This window comes from Pogona vitticeps, chromosome 3 (genome assembly GCF_051106095.1).
Source record: "Pogona vitticeps strain Pit_001003342236 chromosome 3, PviZW2.1, whole genome shotgun sequence".
NCBI classification, from domain to species: Eukaryota; Metazoa; Chordata; class Lepidosauria; order Squamata; family Agamidae; genus Pogona; species Pogona vitticeps.
In genome coordinates, this window is record NC_135785.1 from 23167910 (window position 1) to 23191061 (window position 23152).

General features: G+C 41.9%; 1 protein-coding gene and 1 long non-coding RNA gene across 2 annotated transcripts in view; one reads left to right on the forward strand and one right to left on the reverse strand.

The window, feature by feature from the left end:
• Positions 1-23152, forward strand: part of LOC144587785 (uncharacterized) — an 88688-nt gene that overhangs the window by 18521 nt on the left and 47015 nt on the right. Inside the window, exon 2 of the long non-coding RNA XR_013542929.1 lies at positions 9179-9320. This is a non-coding gene — a long non-coding RNA (uncharacterized LOC144587785). The remainder of the gene's footprint in view (positions 1-9178; positions 9321-23152) is intronic.
• C3H3orf80 (chromosome 3 C3orf80 homolog) lies at positions 283-2235 on the reverse strand. Its single transcript, XM_020791765.3, has one exon. It carries the CDS (start codon positions 1462-1464, stop codon positions 775-777), a length of 690 nt encoding a protein of 229 aa, XP_020647424.3. The 5' UTR covers positions 1465-2235; the 3' UTR covers positions 283-774.

Genomic DNA, 23152 nt, shown 5'->3' on the forward strand with positions numbered 1-23152 from the left:
AAAAGAAAACTTTTCAAGTTACGGCATTACCAAACCTTTTAGAATTCAATCGCCCAAAACTGCTTTTTTTTTTTAAAGCATTTAATCCAAAGGCTCAAATAACAAATTCAGTATCTTTTACTGACTCCCCTACCTCATCCTCATCTTCAAGGATCCTGAAAAGCTGAAAAGACAAATTCTCATGTAGTTCGTTGTATTTTTTAAAAGCAGCTTTCCAAAAAAAGCCAAAAATCATTTAGACCAACTTGATTTTGGTTTGTCGCAAGAAAATAATCAGATCGATCCTTTTCAGTTATTTAATCTGCAGTGATCAACAGAATATGGTAAGGCAGAAACGGCTAACAGAAAGAATAAAAACGAAAATCAAAATTTATCTCTCCTCCTCCCGAACATTTCCAATCTGAACGTCCTCAAATGCACGCCTCTAAAGTAGGCACTTACAAGACAATTATACAATTCATAAACTATGAAAGGCCGGCGGTGTTTTTCGTTAGGCGGAGAGAAGGCAGAAGAGGATCGCGCCTGCTTTTCCCTGCTACAGGTTTACCTTTTCCGGGTGTGTAACCTCACAAAGCAGAGAAGGGCCAAAGAGGACCCTTGTGCCGCCCTGTCACACACACCCCTTTCTCCCCAAATCTCTCCAGGGACAGGGGGAGCTCCGACCGCCGGCCACGTGGGCTTCGCAGCCCCTTCTGCTTTGGGGAAACCAGCTCCAGGCCATAGGAAAAGGAAGGAGCCGAACGGCGGGAGGGCAGGAGAAGAAGGGAGCGGGCTTCAGCTGCCTCTTGCCCAGCGATCTGGCTCTGCAAGGTCTCTGCCCACCCCTGTGGCCAGGCTGGTGATGGGCAGGATGACAGGCGGCTCTTGCTGCTGCTGCTGCTGCTGGGGCCGCATGGATTCCTCGTAGGTGGGTAAATACTTCACCTCTTCGTAGCTGGGCAGCTGCAAGAAGGCGGGCGAGACGAGGTGCAGAAGAGGCACGGCCGGCGGCGGCGGCTGCCCGCGGCTGCTCCGGTGGTCCAGCAGCGAGTCCTGCGAGGTGGCGGCCGTCACGTTGAGCGGGGTGCCGCCGCGGGCCGGCGAGTCCAGATCCCCTTCGTCTGCCTCCTCGTCGTCTTCCTCCTCCTCGTCCTCGTCGTCCTCTTCGCTCTGCTGCTGGCCCGGGCGCCTCCGGCTATGCCTCCGCGGGCTGGGGCAAATGATGCGCTGCAGAAAGTAGCCGATGGCGAAAAGGACCAGCAAGATGAACAGCCCGGAGAGCTTCCGCACGAACCAGCCCACGTTGTCCAGGAACGTGTGGAAGGGCAGCTTGCAGCATTTGACCTCCGTGTAGGTGACGTTGCCGTAGCTGCAGCAGCTCTCCCGCTCCTCGCACTTCAGCTCCCCGCAGTTGCCCTGGCATGGCTGCCAAAGCCAAGCGGCCCCCAGCACCGCCAGCAGCCCAGGGGGGAGGCTGGGCACCATCCTATCCCCCCCGCCCTCCGCCTCCTTGGCTAGCAGAGGGGAGGAGGGCGAGGACGGAGAGGCTCTCCGCGCGGGCTTTCCACCATTGCCCGGAGGAGACCCCCCCCTTTTCCCGCCAGCCCGTCTAACTTCCCTCAGGGCTCTTTGCAAAGTCGCAGCTTGAGGAGAGTTCAAGCTCTGGCGGGGGAACCTTTTTTGTTTTGTTTTATTTGCTTCCTTTGCAGCAGTGGAATAGACTTTCCCTCCCGTTCCAGGGTCAAAAAGCGGTCACGGAAAGCAGAGGGGTTTCTTCTTTACGCCACCAGCCCGGCGGCTCCCGGTTGCCCCTCAGAGGCAGAGGCGCCGGGCCCACAGCAGCTTGGAAAGGCGGGAGCCGCGCGCCTGGATGCTGCCGGCGAAAGGCGGGAAAACCTGGCAAGGTGGCGTGTATGGCGGCCAAGCGAAAGGCCAGCCGGCGAACGGGTTAATAGTCATGGATCCGACCAGCTCGCCTTTGTGCAGCACTTTATAATCTTTATTAATGTAACTGTCGTCCTCTCCTTTCGTCAAATGGAGAGGAGCAGGCACCCGCTCCCCCTCCCGCCGCGCTCCTTCCCTTTCTCCGGGTTGTCGAGTTCGTCTACTTAAGTGATTGGATTTCCTCATGACCGTTATTTAAATTTACTTGCTACTGGGATTCGCTTACCATATTTCTGGATTTATTTCTGATTAAAAATTGATGATAACCATTTGGCTGATCTTAACGGGCTTAATGCAGCTCCTCTTCCATTAGGGAGTTAGGAGACTCTGATCCCTTCCCCCCCCCTCAATTTCTCTCCCCCCCCCCCCGTTTGGGTTCCTGTCTTACTGTCCAGCAATAGTTTGTGGCTTCCTTTCGGCAAAACATGAGGGAGTCACAAGAACGTCCAGCATGGAGACATTTAATTCTTTTAACGTGGGTGAAAAGTGCCCTTTTGTAATACGTATCCTTATTTTCAGTAGTCTGGCTACTATCCTTAGTCTGCACAAGTAAACCCATTGACTTAATGGGATTTACATAGGTGTTCACTATTCATTCTGTAATTGATTTAATAAGTCTATGGTGACTGGAACTAGCGACAGGGTACTGACCGTTGTCATTAATGGTGGCACCTCCATCAAGATGTATGGTATTTAAATATCTCACTGTTTTTATTGTGCAAATATGACTCAGTTTTTTAAGCAGAAACTGAGGAGGAAGCAAAGGAGAGATCCCTGACCTAACTATGCTCGCAGTTTAAATTGCAAGCAATTTAAAGATGCTTGCAATTTAAATTGAGCCAGTGATGTCAGGGATGGCAACACATGAAAAGACTGGTAAGGGGTAGCAAAATAAGAGAATTAAAGGGCAGTGAAGAGGCCATGGAAATGAAGGTGAATAAAATTAAAGTTTAGCAGAGTTCAGGGAGAGGACTATGAGAGAGAATGTACAGAGAATGTGCAGGTTGATTAGAGATGTCCAGAGGAGGGTGACCAAAATGTTGAACAGGCTAGAGACCAAGTCTTCTGGGGCACCTGAGGAAGCTGAGTAATTTAGGCTGAAGGAAACACAATTTAGAGGCTTTTAAAATATTTGAAGGGCTATCATGGAAAATAAGAAGCTTGTTTCCGGCTTCTTCAGAGCAGGACCCACACCAATAGACTCAAGTTCATTCATTCATTCATTTACTCAATTTCTATACCACCCATCTGGCTACCGAGGCCACTCTGGGTGGTTCACAACAGAAAGTTTCAAGAAAAGTGACTAAACTTTACAAAACATTTAGGACTTCCTGACTATAAGAGCTGTTCAGCAGTAGAACATACCACCTTGGAATATGGTAGAGGTTTTTGATCATCTCTTGGGGATGCTTTAGCTGAGATTTCCTGCATTACATGGGGTAGGACTAGATGACCTCAGGTGCTTTCGAGGTCTGATTCTATGATTTCATGTAAAACAAGAGAAAAAGACAGTGCCAGGTGTTCTGGAAGGAAATATGAGGCAAAAAGAGCAGCTAGGAGATGTTTCAAAGACTGCTGGTTTTAAAGCTGGAAATGTGAGTTTTTGTTCATTTATTTATGCTTCACATTTATTGATGTAAACCACCCAGAATAGTGCATTGCAGTAATGGGGTGGTATACAAAATAAATAAATAAATACCCCACATTCCTATGATGATAATCGAATTCAAAGAAGATTCCAAATAAAAAAAAATAAAATGTAACAACAAGCAGTTTTAGGGTCATAGTATAGAATAGATACGAAGACAGGATGTGGAAAACTATGGTTGTAGGGGAAGGTCCAATTTCCCCTCCCCAAATTCGTGTGTATAGTGTGTATAACTGAATTTACCAGGCCTTGTAGTTATTTCTGAAAGAGGGTAAAGCAGGGTACAAATATAACAGGCATTAATCCCTGAAATATTCAGTATTCTGCACCAGTCTTTACAAGATCCCTGGAGTAGGTTAAAAGGTGCTTTGGGCAACAATGGAAAAGAAACAAGAACTTTGAAGGTAAGCTGATCCATGTAACAAAAATCAATGCACTTTGCCAATTGTACTGTATGTTGTATCACAAACCTCACAGCAAAATTGTAATAAGCACAAATTTGTAGCTGCTCCAGAAGACTTAAACAGAAAGATCTGCAGTGCTAAAGGAGAATCCTCAGTAAGGCACAAGTCTTCCTCCCTTTATTAGCAATGGTGATTCTCTGGATTTAATTTCAGTGATGCAATATGCTTGCTTCTCTTTTAAACTTATGATGAGCATCTAGATAATGAGCCCCATCTTGACAGGAGCTTTCAAGCCCCATACTTACTGTAAGTTGCTTTAAAACAAGAGGGCAAATCTTTTTCAGTCCAAGGACCATATTCAGTTTTTTAGAGGCAGCACTCCATGGGGCAAATCCAAAATCTGACTTAAGGCTCTTATTACAAGTAACTAAACCTTAGGACGAATTACAGTATTTTAAATTTGGGGGGAAAACTAAACAGAAGGTGGAAAAGCACTAAGTGATGATGAGGCTTAATTGTTTGGGGAACAGTAGAGGCCCAAACTAGGTTTTGCTCCAGGACCTGAGGCTTCCTAACCCTACTTTAGAGGGTCCTAACTCTATTCACCATCACAACTAATCTGAACAACTCTTCCTGCTAGTCAGAAAGCAATAGGTATTTTACATTTTTTTAAAATCCATCCTCCAAGGTGCTTAAGATGGTATAGAACAAGGGGTCTTGGTTTTTGTCTTCATATGAAAACCAGATACTGTACAGTACATGTAGGCTGAGGACTGGTGGCTTACTCGCTGAGCTTTGTAATTGAGAATATGTATCTTTCACTACAGATGGCGTGTATCTTTAGAGTGTTACAAAGTATAGCCAATCCAGCTATAAAGTCTTAGCCATTAAATGTGAGCATGCTGGTTAATTAGGACTGAAAAAAATAAGAAATACTTGACAAGATTCCTGAAACTAGCATACCAAATTTCCTTAAAAAGACATACACCTGAGTAACTTATAAGAGCAAGTCTGCATGTGCTTGTGTTAACCTTATGGTCTATTTGGTTCAGCCCAGTGGGTGGGGAAATCTTAGGAAGGGGCTGTGATCCAAGATTTCAGTTAAGAAAGAGCAGGATAACTGGAGAGGCAGTAGCTGTTTCCCCTGGAGAATAATAGGGCCCTTACCGCCTTGATTTAGGTTTTTAGAGACTGCATGTTTGGAGCCAATTACTTTGTGCTATGGATATCCTACCTCAGTTGATAAATATGTCTGGGAGTTTGTTCCCATTTGGCTTCAAAGAGACATTTGAATTCTTTGATTCTTCAAGCAACTCCTGCTTTGGTGCTGGTGAAAAGAACTTGGAGTTTTGTTGTTTCGTTAGACATATGCATACCCATTTTACTATAAATATATAGAACACCATAGAACCAGAGAGTGTTACAAAATGGCACCCAGTGTGATGTGGGATCTCCAGTAGAATTGCAAGCAAAACTTTGTTTTTGATATCTATATTGACTTGATGGCACGTTATTATTTTATATATGTACTGTATAATCATATGCCATCAAGTTAATTTTGACTTATGGAGACTCTTTTTCAGGGTTTTCCAGGTAGGAATACTCAGAAGAGTTTACTATTACCTTCTTCAGGAGGGTGTTCTGGGATTGTGCAGCTTGCCCAAGGCTACACAGGCTGATTCTTCTCCCAGTAGGCATAGTGGGGAAATCAAACGCCGAACCTCTGTTTCTCTAGCCAGATACCTAAGCGACAGACAGACAGACAGACAGACAGACAGATGATAGAGTGTTACAAAATTGGCTCTCAAATTGATGGGCTTGCAGTGTAATTGCAGATACAAAATTCCTGTAATGTTGAGGTTTGATATGCACAGAACACTATTGCTGACCAATATGAACTGTGGGGGTCAAAAGGGAGAAATTAAGAATGCTATAGAAAAATATGGTACTGTTACTAAAATGTAAGAGATAAGGGGGAAAGAAAGTTACCATGTGATTTCCAAATTCCCAGTGTGGTTTGTAGAATTGGGAGAGAATGCTAGACAAAAAGATTTCATGGACAATGAGAAGTAATTTGTATAGATGATGAAGTCAACATTTTTAACTGAGGTGACAGGAAAAACTATGATAATTTCCATGATAATTCTGAAGTAGAAGATATTTCAATAACAACCTCCACCCTAGCAAACTTTATAACCAACTAATTTGTATGGACTTTCTGACTCTTAAACCTGATGCGACTGGCATCAAAAATATTTTAGTAACCCCTGATAACACTAAATATACTCATGTTTATCCTACTAGAAACTAGATATCAAGAACAGTAGCAAACACTTTGTGGGAAATTTTTATAAGTCACTGTGGATCCCCTTGAAGAATTTATATGTGCTTCATATAAAGCTATGCAGTGAAGTAACTCATCAGGAGAATATGAGAGACAGGTTGCATTATGCCTATGATTTGGCCATCAAAGAAAGTGAAAAGCATCAGCAAGTCAACAAAAGGAGATAGGATACCAAAGTTGTGAGATCCAGCATTGAACCAGGAGACAGAGTCTTCATACATAATTTGAGCTGCAAGGGAATGCAGAAATTGTTGGACAGATGGGAACCAGTTGTGCACATTGTTTTGGATTAGATGGATCAAAGTCTTCCAGTATACAAAGTTCAAGCAGAAGATGATGAGAGTCCCATTTGAATGCTGCATAAATAAATGTTAAGACCATGTGGATTTATTTTTTCATTTGAGGAAGAGATGTATATAGAGTATATAGAGTATATAGAGAAGATAGTACTAGCCATAAAACAAGACAGAAAACTAAGAATACAATGATTCAAACAAGATGAAGAGCAACTATCACTGGAATTGTTACTGGGTCTCTCATCCAAATTGAACCCTTTGGCAAGGGAGTTCAATCCAGTTCTTACGTCTGAGGAAGATGACATCGCTTCAAATCCTCATAATGAGACTCAAAGGGATGTGTGGCCCACAGGGGTCTGCTGCAATTGGTCCCATCAGTATGGTAGTTTCTTCAGTAAATTCAAAAGAAAACAATGAGGTGCTGTGTAGATTTCAAAGAGTCAGAACCAAGTCAGACAAATTTAAAGATTATATTGTGAGGGGGTGAAAATCTTGGGAAGGTGCTATGATCCAAAATTTCAGTTCAGAAAGAGCTGGAGATGCAAGAGCTGCTGTTTCCCTGGAGGGCAATAAGGTCCTTATCATCTTGGTTTAGGGTTTTAAAGACTGTATACAGTATTTAGAACCAATTACTTTTTGTAGCCTACTCCTTAGTGTGTATAACTGCATGTATACTCAAACAGAGATCCCCATTCCCCATCCTACAACTGGAATCATTACAATTGAGCACCTCCTCAACCTCTTAAAAAGTACTGAAAGTTTTAGCTTGAAAACCCAAATCTGTTGTGCTTTGTTCTGTAAACACTGTCAGGAGATTGCATTCCTTTAATAGCGAGATTGTTGATGACTAAACTCTGGGCCTTCAGACTTCTGGGTCTTCAAGAATACAAACTTCTCATTATCAAGGGAAGAAAATCCTTTGAAGATGGACTGATTCTTTTGAAGTTCCTTCCCAACATGAGAAAGCCAACACTCTGAAATCATCTGGATGATAATAAAATTATAATGGTCCAATTTACTCAATATAATCACCAGTATTGCACCTCAGTATATGGACATGTTCAGAACAGAACTGTAAGGATGATAAAATAATTTACCTTCCAATTTTCAAATTAAAATACATTCTGATATAAAGTTGCCAATCTGGAAGTCATGGCTTTGTGACTCTGCAGGCATGAGGTGAAACTCAGCACAATCTTGACTACACACTTAAACACATTTTCTAGGAACTGAATCCACTGGCATTTAGTGGGATTTTCTTCAGAGTAATTATCAGTGGTTCAGGTTGTAAAAGCAAATGGAACTTGATCTGAATGGGTTGAAGTTGCTGGGCTGTGCTCAAGATGCTTACAGAATTAATAACCAACACATTTTATTATTTACATCTTGCTTTTCTTACACTCAAAGGTCAAAAAACTGAACACAGTGTGGAAACTGTTTATGCCCAATGATTTCCATGAGTTTCAACATTTCTAACTGAATTTTGGGTTGTAGCCAAAAGCTGCCTAACAGAGCAAAATATCAAAACAACACTGCTATTATTAATAAAAATCACATCATTAAAACATATAACAACTCAATATCATAAAATGGTAGAGGCACCAGATCAAAACCTAAACGTGCTAAGATTGCTTTCACAGTATCTAGCCAGCAATCTTAGCTGTGCAGATGTTACAGATAATCAAGCTTTCTTGGTTTTTGTTATCCTTGACAGAGCTGCACTTTCCCCAAACCCCAGGGAGTGCTTGACTTCATGCACTAGGAAGGAAGGTCTAGACTCATGCACAAAGTCTGAAGAGTTTCCAGGTTTATATCTGGCTCATATTACTATGCCAATAATGATTTTCCTGGTGGGATACATCAATATAACTGACTAATATATAAATGTTATGCATACTGTACCTTTTCTTGTTTTTGTTTGTTTTACACAAAGATCATCTTACATATTCTTCAAAAGCGTTGAAATTATGTCAGAATTATTATTTTGATATTTGTACTTGGTCTACAAGACCAAACTGTAACTTTGCTGAAGTCGTTCATTATGTTAGGGATTGCTTTAGCCAGGAGTGTATATTCCATTGAACTTCACTTATTTGGAATTCCCTGTGCCATTGCTTATCTAACATGGTAGCTGCTACTTTCAAACAAACTAGGGTGAATTTGTCTCCTATGCACATGGAATGCTAAGGCCAAAGCTACTCGTTTGTGCTGTGTTGCAGTGGAGCAAGGGCTCACAAGGTCATTGCACAAGGATTTGTTTGATTAACATGAATAATGATGCTATCTGCTACTTCTCTCCAGACTTCCCTGAAGAGGGACAGGGCAGAGTAGATTTTCACAGCAATAATGTATTGGCCAGAATCTAGTTAAATATTTGAGGGGGGGGACTGTCCACACTGGCATATAAATATGGTATATGGCTTGCTAAGAGCATGGTGTGGATTGGAAAAAAAAGACCACATCTGTTTGTGTTTCTACTTAGATTGAGCCATCCTCCCCCTTTAAGAGCTGTTGTGCAATTTTCTGGTCCAGCAGTAGGGCATGTCTTTTTTTTGGCACACAGGTGATCATGGGAAGTGCCTCCGTGCTGACTCTGAGCATCCCAGCCAGTGTCGCTGTCAGCAAGAGGTTCTCCTTCTGCACAGACATCTGCCTGCTGGAGACAGACACTGTGGATAATGTGTTCCATGTGGGTGAGAAGCTGAGTGAGTGCCAGTGACCTCAGTGGTGGCAGCACTGAGGGACCACCCTTTCTGCCCTTCTCCTGCATGTCTCACAGCTTTGCTCCCCACTCTCTGCCTTCTGGCTCCCCTCCTCCTTTCTCTTCCTTGGTTTTGTCTTTCCTCCCTTCTTTCCCAATTCCTCCTATCTTTTTTTATTTCCCCTCATGTACGTACGACCTCCTCTCATGGCAGTTCTGCTTGTTTCTACACTCTTTGCCTTCCCCTGGCAGCTCTTCCATTCTCTTTGCTCCTGTCAAATTTAATTTCCATTTCTTTTGCTATCCAAACAGCATCCTCTTTCCCCTCCCCATCTTGCTTCGTTTTGTCCCAGACTCTCCCACCCCTTTCCACCTTCTCTCTTCTCTTCCCCTCCTTATTTGCTGTTTCTGCTTTCTACACGGGGTTGTTTGCTGTTTGGAAGGGAGCAACATGTTCAATGGCATATTGTCCTCTCCTATCTCACCAGACCTTTTGTAGCCCAATCCACCTCACACCCAAAACAGCTGGTCTGGACAGGCCCATAGAGGGAAGTGTTTTAATTTTGGCTAAGGAGATTCTCATGATGAGCATACAGACCTCATTATTTACTTTTATACCACTGCCTTTATATACATTACAATCTCAGTCCCTGATGCTTGTTTCCTAAATGTGAAATGAAATCTATGTCCTGTATAAAGCATAAGCCAATCTCAAACAGGGGCTCATACTAACAGCTTCAAAGGAGGCCATGAACAGAACAGTACTAAAATCTACAAGTATATCACTGTTCTGGAGCTTGTTCAAGTAGATTGAATAGAAACACTAAACACTCAACACAAGGTTGGACAACTGTACCAATTTGGTCTATTCCAGTTTCTGATTTTTCCAACACTGTTTACTTCATCTTGCTTCTGTATCTATTTGGATAGTATTTTGTGTTTAAATGCACAAAATATACAGACATTTTTGTGTTCATCCTAATATACATACATTTTAATATGCAGTGTTTCTAATATGGGCATTTTTGCCATTCTCCACAATGTACTTATCACTATTATACACTTTTTTGTGGACCTTTTTCCTGATATACTCATTTTTTGGATTGGAGAGCTACATTGCCAAATTCAGAAAACATTAAATGTCCAAGTATATCTAGAATTTGATTCACAAAGTGCAGGTTAGGTAAGCTTGCATTGAAATACAAACTAAATGAATTTCTTTGTCAGAACCCATCTCTATAGTGGAAGTTTTGTTACAGAGAGATCACATTCTAAGGGCCAATGTTTCTTCAAATTGTACCACAATGCCCACAAGTTAGCAAGGCATTGAGGAGTGTGTGCGCTATACATGACTCATATGAGACAAAATGGGTGTGTGTGTGGAATAAACAGGGGGTAGACTCTTCTATGGAAGAATTGCAGGCTCAGTTCTGTTCTGAAAACATTCCTCTGTTCAGAACATCCAGAGAAGCAGATTTTCCTTTAATTCTAAATCTATGTCTTTCATTCTCATTAATGAATCTTAGGCTTATAGCAAAAAACAAAACAAAACACAAAGCTATTCAAGACTGGAAGAAAGTACTGTACGCAGGAAGGCTGTGTTAACTTTCTTTGCTGTAGGTATTTTTAAAAAGAAATAGGTTATTTATTTATCAGAAATGCCTTGGTTATGAATTCCTGCATTGACAAGGAGTTGGAAGTGACCTGGACATTTCTAGTCTTGCAATTCTATGAGTCGACAACAAAAGAAGAAGGAAGAAATGGAGGCTGTGGAAGTAAATAGACAAAGAATATGCAGTTGTTTCAAATCTACTGTACTTATATTTGGCTGCAATAGGGTAGGAGCAAGATATTCAGTGTGGTGTACTGGCTAGAGTCCTAGTTTGAATCCTTGCTTAGCCATGGAAACTCACTGAGGGTGTACAACTTGTAAAACCATTGCTTGAATATCTCACGTACCTTGAAAGCCCTGTTAGGGGTGCTATAAGTTGATTCCAACCTGAAGACACATAAGAGCAACAGAGTAGAGGCAGTCAGGAGTTGAGCCTAAGGCTACATGAGGAACGTAGGCTCTGTAAACAGTAATGCAGATCTATCCAATGGGGTAGCTAGAAGAATTACTAGGATAACATGTGTGAAGTGAAATACAAACTCTTCCTATTCCTAACAGGTAGTGATTAAATTCAACCTGAACAATGTGGTTTTCAATCCACTCTAAATTCTTGCAATAGTACTAAGTAGGAAAAGATAATGGATAGTCAAGGTGCTCCTCTGCTGAAGTATTACAGCCGTTGAAAACAGCAGAGCCTTATTTATTTATTTATTGAATTTGTACCCCGTACCATCTAGCAACCAGGCCACTCTGGGCAGCTAACAACAGTAAAAGCAACAATATTAAAACACGATAAAATATATAAATTAATACATAGTCAAATAGCGTGAATCAAAACAGATGGCAATGAAGGAGGTAAAAAGGGTGATGGAGAGGATGACAAAAAGGATGGTAAAAGGGAGACCGAGATCTTAATGCTCCGGGAAAGCCTGGTGGAAGAGCCAAGTCTTCAATGCTCGTTTTGACCTCTTAAAGGTTTGCAGCTGTATTACGGTAAAACATTGGAGGATTAGAATCTGTCTTGTAAGGTACAGAATTCATGGATAGATAAACAGCCTAAGATTCTAGACATTGTACAGAAATGTACAAAACTGCAATATATACTCTGCCTACTGACTCGGAGTCTAAAGGGCATGATGAACAAGACTGGGAAGAAGGGAAAATTATCAAATTTGAGCATGTTCCACATTTTGTAATTACCAGATGGAACTCCATGCCCAATATCATTCATGTAAATATTGTGTGTAGGCATCCTTCAGTCTCAAGAGACTATGGTAAGGTGCTCTGTATCGAGGACTTGGAACAGCATCTAGTGGGGCTGAGAAGGCCAATTCGAGAGTGACAGTCCCTTCTACACTGAAGACAAATACAATCTGTCACCTGTCCAGCTCCCTGATTTGGCTCCTTTCGGGACTGCCTCTTCGCCTCGGCCTGCTGGACAAGCATCTCTTCAAATTGGAAGAGGCCATGATGCACCGCCTGCCTCCAGGATGAATGCTCAGATGTCAAGGTTTCCCATCTGTTGAGGTCCATTCCTAAGGCCTTCAGATCCCGCTTGCAGATATCCTTGTATCGCAGCTGTGGTCTCCCTCTGTGGCGATTTCCCTGCAGTAATTCTCCATACAGGAGATCTTTTGGAATCCAACCATCAGCCATTCTCACAACGTGCCCAAGCCAATGTAGAGGTCACTGTTTCAGTAATGTATACATGCTAAAAATTCCAGCTCGTTCTAGGACTTGTCCTGCCAGGTGATACCAAAAATGCATTGGAGACAACACATACGGAAGGTGTTCAGCTTCCTCTCCTGCCGTGCACAAAGGGTCCAGGACTCACTTCAGTACAGGACTGTGCTCAGAACACAGGCTCTATAGACCTGGATCTTGGTATATGCCGTCAGCTTCTTATTAAGCCATACTCTCTTTGTGAGTCTGGAGAACATGGTAGCTGCTTTCCCTATGCGTTTATCCAGCTCAACATCTAGGGAGAGTGTCAGAGATCATTGAGCCAAGGTACACAACGTCATGAGCAACCTCCAATTCTTGTGTGGAAATGGTAATAGAGGGAGGCAAGTCCACGCCCTGGCCCATGACTTCAGGTTGATAGTTAGTCCAAAGTCTTGGAGGCCTTGCTAAAACATTTCACGTGTTGCTGGAGGTCTTCAGCAGAGTGGGCAACAATGGCTGCATCATCGGCGAAGAGGAAGTCCCACATGCATTTCAGTTGGACTTTGATCTTTGCTCTCAATCTAGAGAGATTAAAGAGTTTTCCATCTGATCTAGTCTAGAGATAAAAACCTTCTGTTGCAGTTCCAAAGGCATGTTTCAGCATGACAGCAAAAAATATGCCAAACAGGATCAGTGTGAAGACACAACCCTGTTTCACTCCACTTCGGATGTCAAAGGTATCTGATGTTGGGCCACCAAAAACTACAGTGCCCTTCATTTCCTTATGAAAGGACCTGATGATGTTAAGGAGTCAAGATGGACGGTCTATGAAGGCCACAAATAGTGGCTGTCGTTCCCTACATTTCTCCTGCAATATTAACCATTGGTAATTACAGCAGTAATTGGTCACTAGCTTTGACACGGAAGGTCCGTATTCACCTCTCACATTAAAAGGGTAGCAAGTGCTAGGAAAGATTCTTGTTTGAGAACTCAACACACTTTTAAACAGAAGAAATAGCACTAGGAGAGGTGGATCAACTGTCTTAATTCAGTATTAGACCATCTCTTATGCATTCATAATATTTAACAGTGCTTAATCTTCACAGAATAATTTCCGTAGCATGCTTCGTATGTGGGATAAGTGTGTGTAACTGCATGTGTAGATCAGGTGGAGGACAGCTGTACATATATTCTTCTGTCTTAGTAATAAATAAAAATATAAAATTAGGACACATTTTTCTGATTTTTTTCTAGAAAGCAAAAAGTGTAGAGGACCATACATTACCTATCCCTCCCTTAGAGAAATATTGCTCTTCTTTCGTCGGAATTTGAGATCTGTGCTACAATACTGGTGACAAATTATGACTCTTATGTGTATCATTTCATATTAATAAATGGTGAGTTGAACTCTGACTGTGCTGGAGAATGTACGTTGTTTCAAATAGCCACAGAACATGCTGCAAAAAGAGATTAATCTCTCTAGACAAATCAAATTAGTAAAATCTGGGCTATGCAGATCATGGAAAAAGTTATTCACGAATGATGGCAAAATACAGAATATCTTTGTGTCTGGCTTCACTGTTTCAGACTTGCCAAATCTGATATCAAGAAGCTAAACAGCATTTGTTATTGTCATTTGTATTTTGTGCTTATTCGGGTTTGCACTGAAAGCCTGAATACACATTTTCTGTAACTGATACTTCTGTTTGGTGGACTAGCATATGAAATTTCTTCATTTGCGCTTTTTGTCTCTTAGGAAACATAATTATAGGAAATTTGAAGTAATGTGCAAAGATTTCTTTTAAAGTGTCATAGATGTACACATGTTTTCTATGTACACTACTGATAATAAATTCAAGTCGGGGTATAGTAGATGAAGGGAAGTATTCAACATGCAAAATCTAATGATGTTTTGAAATTCTGTAACATGAAATATTACAGAAAAATGTTCCCTTCATGGATTTCTGCCTTGTCATGGTGAAGGGGCTTGAGTAACTCAGAGAAGCTATGGGCTATGCCATGCAGGGACACCCAAGACGGACAGGTCATAGTGGAGGGTTCTGACTAAACGCAATCCACCTGGAGCAGGAACTGGCAAGCCACTCCAGTATCTTTGCCAAGAAAACTCCATGAAACAAAAGGCTAAAAGATATGACGCTGGAAGATGAGCCCCTCAGGTCAGAAGGCATCCAATATGCTACTGAGGAAGAGTGGAGGACAAGTATAAGTACCTCCAGAGCTGATGAAGTGGTTGGGCCAAAGCCGAAAGGATGCTCAGCTGCGGACGTGCCTGGAAATGAAAGTCTGATGCTGCAAAGAAAAATACTGCATAGGAACCTGGAATGTGAGATCTATGAACCTTGGTAAGCTGGATGTGGTCAAACAGGAGATGGCAAGAATAAACATTGACATCCTGGGTGTTCATGAACTAAAATGGACAGGAATGGCCGAATTCAATTCAGATTATTACCATATCTACTATTGTGGGCAAGAATCCCATAGAAGAAATGGAGTAGCCCTCATAGTCAACAAAATAGTCAACACAAATAACAGAAGATGAAAATCTTTGTCTGGCTTGCAAAGTTCCAGAAGCATATGGTTGGTTAGTGTTGGAGGGAGAGAGAATGCTTGTCTAGATATGTCTACGTGCATCATATATAGCAAAGTGATTTTTAATTCTTTAAACCAGACTTGACAACATGACCATGAGCTGCTGATCAACATCAACATCATTTTAGATATTCAGGTGTTCAGTCCATTAATCATGAAAATAATACGATCTATGGAAACATTGGCACATTGTCTTCTGATTAAGATAGGGTCCCATGTACAGTCATATGTTTTCTCTCATGAACTGTTCTCTACCTTCTTAGATTTGGCAGATGAAAATGCACAAGGATGACAGAGCACAGAGAAGATAGACTCTTGTTTCTGATCAGGGTAATACGTGCTGATAAGGAAGTTTAAGCTGCAGGGTATAGTGGAGGTGGAGGAGGCACACATGATTGTGCAGTAAAGTTTTTATACTCCTAAGAGTAAATCCACTGAATGGATCCAGTGATTAAAGGGTCTCCTCTAGTTGGAACAAACGACTGAATTTACCTATTTGTCTCCTTGCTTTACATCATCTGCATTGAGTCCACCAGTGTCGTTTCTTGTAGGCCAAAATTTAGAGCCATTCTCAACATGGCTACTTGGATGGTTTGAGATGTCCTGAGCAAAAGTGGCCTTGGTTTAGGGGCCTTTAGCACATCAGTGGTCCCTAGTGGGGTTACAGTATCCTGGAAGCAATAACATCAATCAACTGGGTGGCTGGGAGGTGTCATTTGCATTTGCATTTACTACAATGTCCAAGAGCAATGGCACATAGATAATGCAGGAAGCCAAGATGGTGGCCCAAAGTTGACTACCTTAAGAGTCTCAGCACAGCAGTTTGAAGAGGCAAAGCTCAGCGGACTCTGATGCTCATTATTTACGTTCCATTACAGGCAATATAAAGAATCATTTAAAAATCATTAATGCATATTGGGAATGGAAAAGCACACTACAAAATATTCTCTCTCTCTCTCTCATTTTGTGGGGTGTAGTGAAGAGTGAAAAAATCTTTCCCCAACATCACTGTTCTATTAGATTTATTATTATTCTGTCTGCATGAACACAGAGAACAAGGATGCAATTTCAAATTTCAGCTAGTGAGGCAAGGTTTAAAGTAGTGTTTATGGAGCTATTCAATATTATGTTGTCAAATAGTTCATTTTAAAACTGTGATTTTTAAAATAATACTTCATGATAAGTGTAGCAATACTATCATATCTGTTGGACAGTGAGCAAAAACAGTGGTACAGAAGCAACATTAATTTGTGGATTCAGTCCTTTGAAATTGAAAATTATTGTCTGACTACATTTCTTCCCTTTGTAAAGAAATCATGTCCACACTCCTTTCTAAAAAAGTTTAAAAGCTTATGTTTGTAAGAGAAATCATTTAAAATTGAAAAGGTGATAGAAATTCTAGTTATAACTAAGTTGGCGATGACAGAAGCCATGACTACCCTTTTTGTCTTTAGAGAACTAAGGAAAGATGCCTCCTCCTTGGAAGGATAAGAAATAGGATGACATCAGCAACCCTAACAACTGTAATCTGTGGCTGTTCACACCACTGAAATGTTTCCGAGTTACTCATGAATTTTAACTCTCTTTTTGGGTTCAGATGACATTATCGATTCTTTTGTTCTCCTTCTGTACTATCTCTGCATGAAATCCAGACCACTGGGAGTCTACTGTATTTGTTCCGGGTTTTGTTTCACAGTCCAACCAACATTCCATTGAGTGTGTACTCCAAGGCCAATTCATTTCTTATGCATCTGACATGTGGTCCCACTTCCCTCACCCGCGGTCATTCAACTCATTTAAAGTATTTAATTTTTTCAAACGGGAATGTCAACATGTTGGTATACTTCTGTCAAATATGGAGCATCAGTCCTCCTACTGTCTTTTTACCACTACTGCAGTGTGCTGTGGGTTCTCCTCCATAGCGGGTAATGAAGCACAGAAAAAGGAAGAACTGGCCCGGATCAGTATGTGGCTAGCAAGGGTGTTTTACCAACACAGTGATAAACCCCCACTAGAGATGGGCGTATTTGCAATAACCGAGCCACTCCTGGCAGGAGGCAGGACGACAAGCCTCTCTGCCAGGTCAAAGAGTGGCTTGGCAATTGCAGTCTTCAGAGTGATAGGACAGCAGCGCGGACCCTGCAGCATTAGCACATTGGTGAGTGGATCTTCCGGTCCCATGGGGCTGGACCCTCATTATCTCCACCTGCACAGGGGTATTCTTATACGAATGCCCCCATTTCTAACCCCCACATTAAAAAAGGGAAGGGGGCCGAGAAAGGCTCAAGAAAAGGAAGGGGATATGTTCTGCTTGAGAGGTGTAGAGGAACACACTGCATCTAATTCACCCCCCAAAATTGGAACGGTTAAAAAAAGTATGAGCCATCACAGGATATATGCCATGTGACCACAACACGCGATTATACAGGAAGCAGAAGATGCAAGAAAGAAGGAGGGCATTTCTCTTTTGTGACGGTGGCCTAAGGTTGAAGGAAGGTTAAAGTAGGTAAAGCACAGTCTTGAAACCTGAGATCCTTCTCTCTTCACTCCTTTCTGTGGAAAAATACATATGGTGTAAGCTGAGTTCAACTCAGTCCCCTGAGTATGATCAATGTGAAAGAAGAGGGAAGGGGATACTCTTTCCCCTTGAGATGAAGAGATCTGTGCTTTCATATTTATGCCTAACAAGCCAGCCCCTATTATTATTTATAATAATTGTTACTCACTGGGCAGGGCTGGGATGAACTTATATCAGATAATATCAATGCCTCACACTCTGGTGGCAAAAACGAGGGGAGGGAGCAATTTTGGCAACTATGGGGAAGAGGATGTGAATAGCAATACAGTAGCTGACCAGTAATCACCATTTTAATGTTCCAGAAGTCCCCTAAAATGACACAAGCCAATTCTCCTAGAGAGGGTTTATAAGAAATATAAATGGCGACTTCTAGACATTGAGATGAGTCTCAGTGCTATTAAATTAGGATAGTGAAAATGATAAGCCGGGGTAGCAGTTTGGGGACAACTTTCCACCTGTACCTCTTCAACTTTCCAGTGAAAAGTTCTCCAAAAGTAATGTTTGTCTCAGCTTTACACAGAATTAATTTCTGCGCAACACTGTTGTGCAGTCACACAGAGAATTGCCTTTGGTGCCACTTGCTCTTATTTTACTAATATTTTAAATTTTGTGTATGTATGGTTTATCAGTATATGTTTAATCTATTATTTTAAACCACCCAGAATAGTGCATTGCACTAGTGGGGCAATCCATCCATCCATCCATCCATCCATCCAAACATACATACATACATACATAACATACATACATACATACATACATAACATACATACATAACATACATAACATACTGTTCCAGAGCAGGTTGAAGGGAGTGAAGCTGAAACATAAGTGCTCTTGAGAAATAATGAAATATGGATTGGGATGCTGGATGAGTTCTTCTCCATGTCATTGATAAAGGCATCTGTGGTGAAGACTTTTAGAACCAACATTATAGAAGTTTTGCTGTTTTAACAGACTGTGTCTAGGCTTTAGGGTGGCTTCTTATACTAATGTTCTTAGAATGGACCTGAATAGCAGGACTGGCCCAACCACCAGTCAGCATGAGGCAATCACCTCAGGCTGGCGTTCCTGAGGTGTTTGGGGGATTGGCAGTAAGATGCTGGAAGACAGAGCTTTGTGCGCACCACCATGCCTGTCCTCTGCCTCCTGAACTACATTGCTGCCTTCAGGTGCCATAGAGGCAGCCAGCATGTAAGGAAAACTGAACCACCAGTCTAGTTGGAATGGAGAAGAGGAAGATCATAACTTTTGCCTCAAGCAAATAAAGCCTCATAACGTAAAATCCATATAAAACAAAAATAGTCAAACAGCCCCTGCTCCATGAGAAATGCAGAGTTTATTTCCAAACGCGCCATCAACAACATTCTCATGAAGCAGTTAAAAAAAATCAAATCTTTCATCTGTAATTAATTAGTTGATTGATTATTTTAGTTCCAATATTAAGCAATTATATGATGAATCGATTACTGGCTTTGATTACAGGCTTAAATATAGAACACTCTTCACTGGAATAAGCTAACTTGCTCTTACCTCAGCTCTGGAAATGTTTTGTCACCACAAATATTTGGTCTGCCTGTACCAGAATGGAACACACAACTGGGCATGAACAGAACAGTCACTGTCCTTCCATCTCAGTACATTACTACTCATCTCTGTGTATAGTCAGTCACAGGACAGATCCTGTATTACTGAACAAAGACTAGAGGTTTTCAGTTTGCTCTTGGTTTCTGCGTTTTCCCTCACATCTATAATATTCTTGTCATACAACCAGAGGGGTCAATCCTCATTCTGGAAAACCCAGTTCTCAACAGGAACATGTTTTTCAGTCCTATCATATAAAGAAATACGAACAAATGCCAGAATTCTGATAGTCTTGCCATTGTTCCTCTTTCATTCTTTGATTTTATTCTCAGCTGTCAGCACTGTACCTTAGTGCAGGCCTTTGGCAAGACCTATATCAGGTGGAAACCTTTGCCATGTCTTATTCTCTTTGGGCTTGCAACCAGTTTCAGACAGCATTGTTCAGATCTTCCATCTTGCATTTAGTCTCCTTTTGTTGTTGCCTTCAACTTTTCCCAGCATTGTCTTCACACAAGATTTAGGTATGGACAGAAGTGATAAAACTTTCCTCTAGAGATTTGACCAATGGTGTGGAGATCAGATTACATTTCTGAGTATTGTGTGACTCGTGTAGCCACTGAGGATTTTGGGAGTTGTCTTTTTTAAAACATTTCCAAAAATCTGTTTTTATCTTCCACTCACCCCAATAGCCCTTTCACCTCTCCTGAAATGCTGGAAATGCTATGCAATCTATGAGGAACCCCTATGGAATGGGACGGGTTGTACACTGCAAGGTCGAGGAGCTATTAAAAAAACCACGAATTCAGTAGGGTTCTCTGGCTCTCTGTAATGTCTTGGAATATTTGGAATGATTGCCCTGAGAAAGGGAGGTGGAGGAACTTGTTTCTTCCATTGACAGGCAAAGCCACTTCTTTTCAGGCAAGTTATATCATATATCACGGGAAACTACTTCTTAGTATTGTCTACCTAATAAAATGTAGAAGGGGTCATCATAAGTTGGAATCAACTTTATGGCACACAATTATTATTGTAAGTGATTAAAACCATAGAACAGTGAAGTTGGAAGGGGCCTCTAAGGTCATCAAGTGCAACCCCCTGCTTGATGCAGGAATACAAATCAAAGGACATCTGCCAGGTGGTTGTCTAAGTTTCTCTTGAATGCCTCCAGTGTTGGAGCACTCACCATCTCTCGAGGTCATTGGTTCCACTGTCGTACACCTGAGTCTTCAGGTGGCTGAGCATGCTGGTATTAGAGAGGTGTTCCAAGTACTGCTCACAATTGAGCATCTTCTTTTAGTCTAGTGCATGCACTCAGCCATATGAGCATCAGTTGCATGTAGCTGAAAATGCTTTCAGATTATTGACTTCTTGGGAGCTCCAGGACATGTCTGAGGATCTCACCTTGGAAATCCAACTAGGGTCACCAAAAGTGACTTGACAGCACTGTGATGTTGTCCTGCACTCGTTACCTCCTGGTACCTTTGGTACGGAAGCCTCAAGCAGGCCGAAGTCATCAAATAGCAAGTTAACTGTCTCATTTGGGTTCTTTTCTTCTATTTCCGGTTTTAACAACAAGTCATAGGCTTTAACAGTTTTATAACAAGAATAATCGTCTTTGAACGAGAGAGGAGACAAAACAGTAATTTCCTGATTCCATTTAAGGACGGAGCCCGATACATTGGGCATATTGTTCCTGAATATCATTGACAGGGGTGGTAAACCCATCCCACCAGTGGTTCCCACACTTCCTTGCCTTCATTTTGCCTCAGCTGCGATCGGAATGGGCTGCTTCCATGGGATCACCTAGGAGTTTCTACACAGCTCCGGTTCTCCCGTCTCTGTGCTTCTCTTTCACGCCATGCCTTGTACTCTCTACGCTGTTTCCTTTCCTCTGTCTCCCCCCAGTATGGAGGCTTCTTATATGTTTTCCTTTTCCACTTTTTCACAGCACTTTGAACTTGACCCATTCTCCCATCCAAGGGTCTTCCTCTTCTATTGCTAATAAATCGTTCTTACTCTATTTTCCTTTCCTCCTTAGCCCAGCGTACTTCCTCCTCCCTCTCTCTTGCTCTCTCCTTTTTATCCTTCTCCTTTCCCTCCAAAACATCACCCCGGTGTTTCCACCTTTCCCCCCAAAACAAATACATGAATATAAAACAATACAAAATAATAACAATCTAAAATCCAGTGCACCCCATACTCATGGGACCCTTTGGAATAATCCTTTTATTACAAACCTCTTTTCCAAAATTGTATTGATTGTTGCTTAGAGGCTTTCCCCTTTCCTTTCAACAATACAAATTCAATAAATCTACTCCAAACAGCATAAAAATATTCAAACTTATTTCTCCTCTTTTCATCTTTAGTTCAGTAGTCAATTTGGCATTTAATGTAATGTCCCATACTTTGTTATACCAATCTTCTAATTTGTGCTGATTGCAATTCTGATCACTCCCTGGTGTGTAGTAGAGTAAAACTGTGAACAAAGAGATTGTATCACACGAAAAAGGAAGGAAGACCACGTATTGACATCAGCAAGACTCGCAATCAAAGAAAAGTGGAGGAATTTGCCCAAGCGCTTCAGGAAACCCTTCCAGGTCCAGCTGATGCAAACGCACCTGAACGCTGGGAACATTTCAAGAACACTGTGTATAACACCGCCTTGTCCACCTTTGGCAAGAAGACCAAAAAGATGGCCGACTGGTTCGAAGCCCATTTGGAGGAGTTGCTGCCAGCCATTGAGGATAAGAGGAGAGCTCTAGCAGCATACAAAGCCTGTCCTCGCGAGTCCAACTTGCAAGCTCTTCGAGCTGCTCTTAGCCAAGTCCAATAGGCTGCCAGGAGATGTTCCAATGATTATTGGCTTCAGCTCTGGTCTCAGATACAGATAGCAGCGGACACAGGAAACATCAAAGGAATGTATGATGGTATCAAGCAGGCTTTAGGTCCAATACAGAAGAAATCTGCTCCCTTGAAGTCTGCTACAGGTGTGATCATCCAGGACCGAGCACAGCAGATGGACTGCTGGGTGCAGCATTACTCTGAGCTATATTCCAGAGAGAATGTAGTAACCAAATAAGCATTAGACAACATTGAGTGCCAGCCTGTCTTGGAAGAGTTGGACAGTGAACCAACCTTAGCAGAAATAAAAGCGACCTTGGATTCCCTCGCCTCCAGCAAGGCACCTGGAAAGGATAACATCCCTGTTGAAGTGCTGTAAAGAGATCATTGCCACTGAACTGTATAAAGTCTTTTGTTGTTGCTGGAGGAAAGGTGGAGTACCACAGGACATGAAGGATGCAAACATCGTCACATTGTACAAGAACAAAGGAGACGGGGTGACTGCAATAACTACCGTGGCATCTCTCTTCTTAGCATTGTAGGGAAGCTGCTTGCCTGTGTTGTGCTGAAGAGGCTCCAGGTACTTGCAGACAGAGTCTATCCAGAATCACAGTGTGGATTTCGAGCTCATAGATCCACCACTGACATGGTATTGTCCCTCAGCCAGTTGTAAGAGAAATACAGGGAACAACAGCCACTGTTTGTGGCCTTCATAGATCTCACAAAGGCCTTTGATTTGGTTAGCAGGGATGGTCTTTTTAAAATACTTCCCAAGATTGGATGTCCACCTCTACTCCTTAACATAAACAGTTCCTTCCATGAGGGAATGAAAGGCACTGTAGTATTTGATGGCTCAACATCAGATCCCTTTGACATCTGAAGCGGAGTGAAACAGGGCTGTGTCCTCGCATCAACCCTTTTTGGGATCTTTTCTGCTGTCATGCTG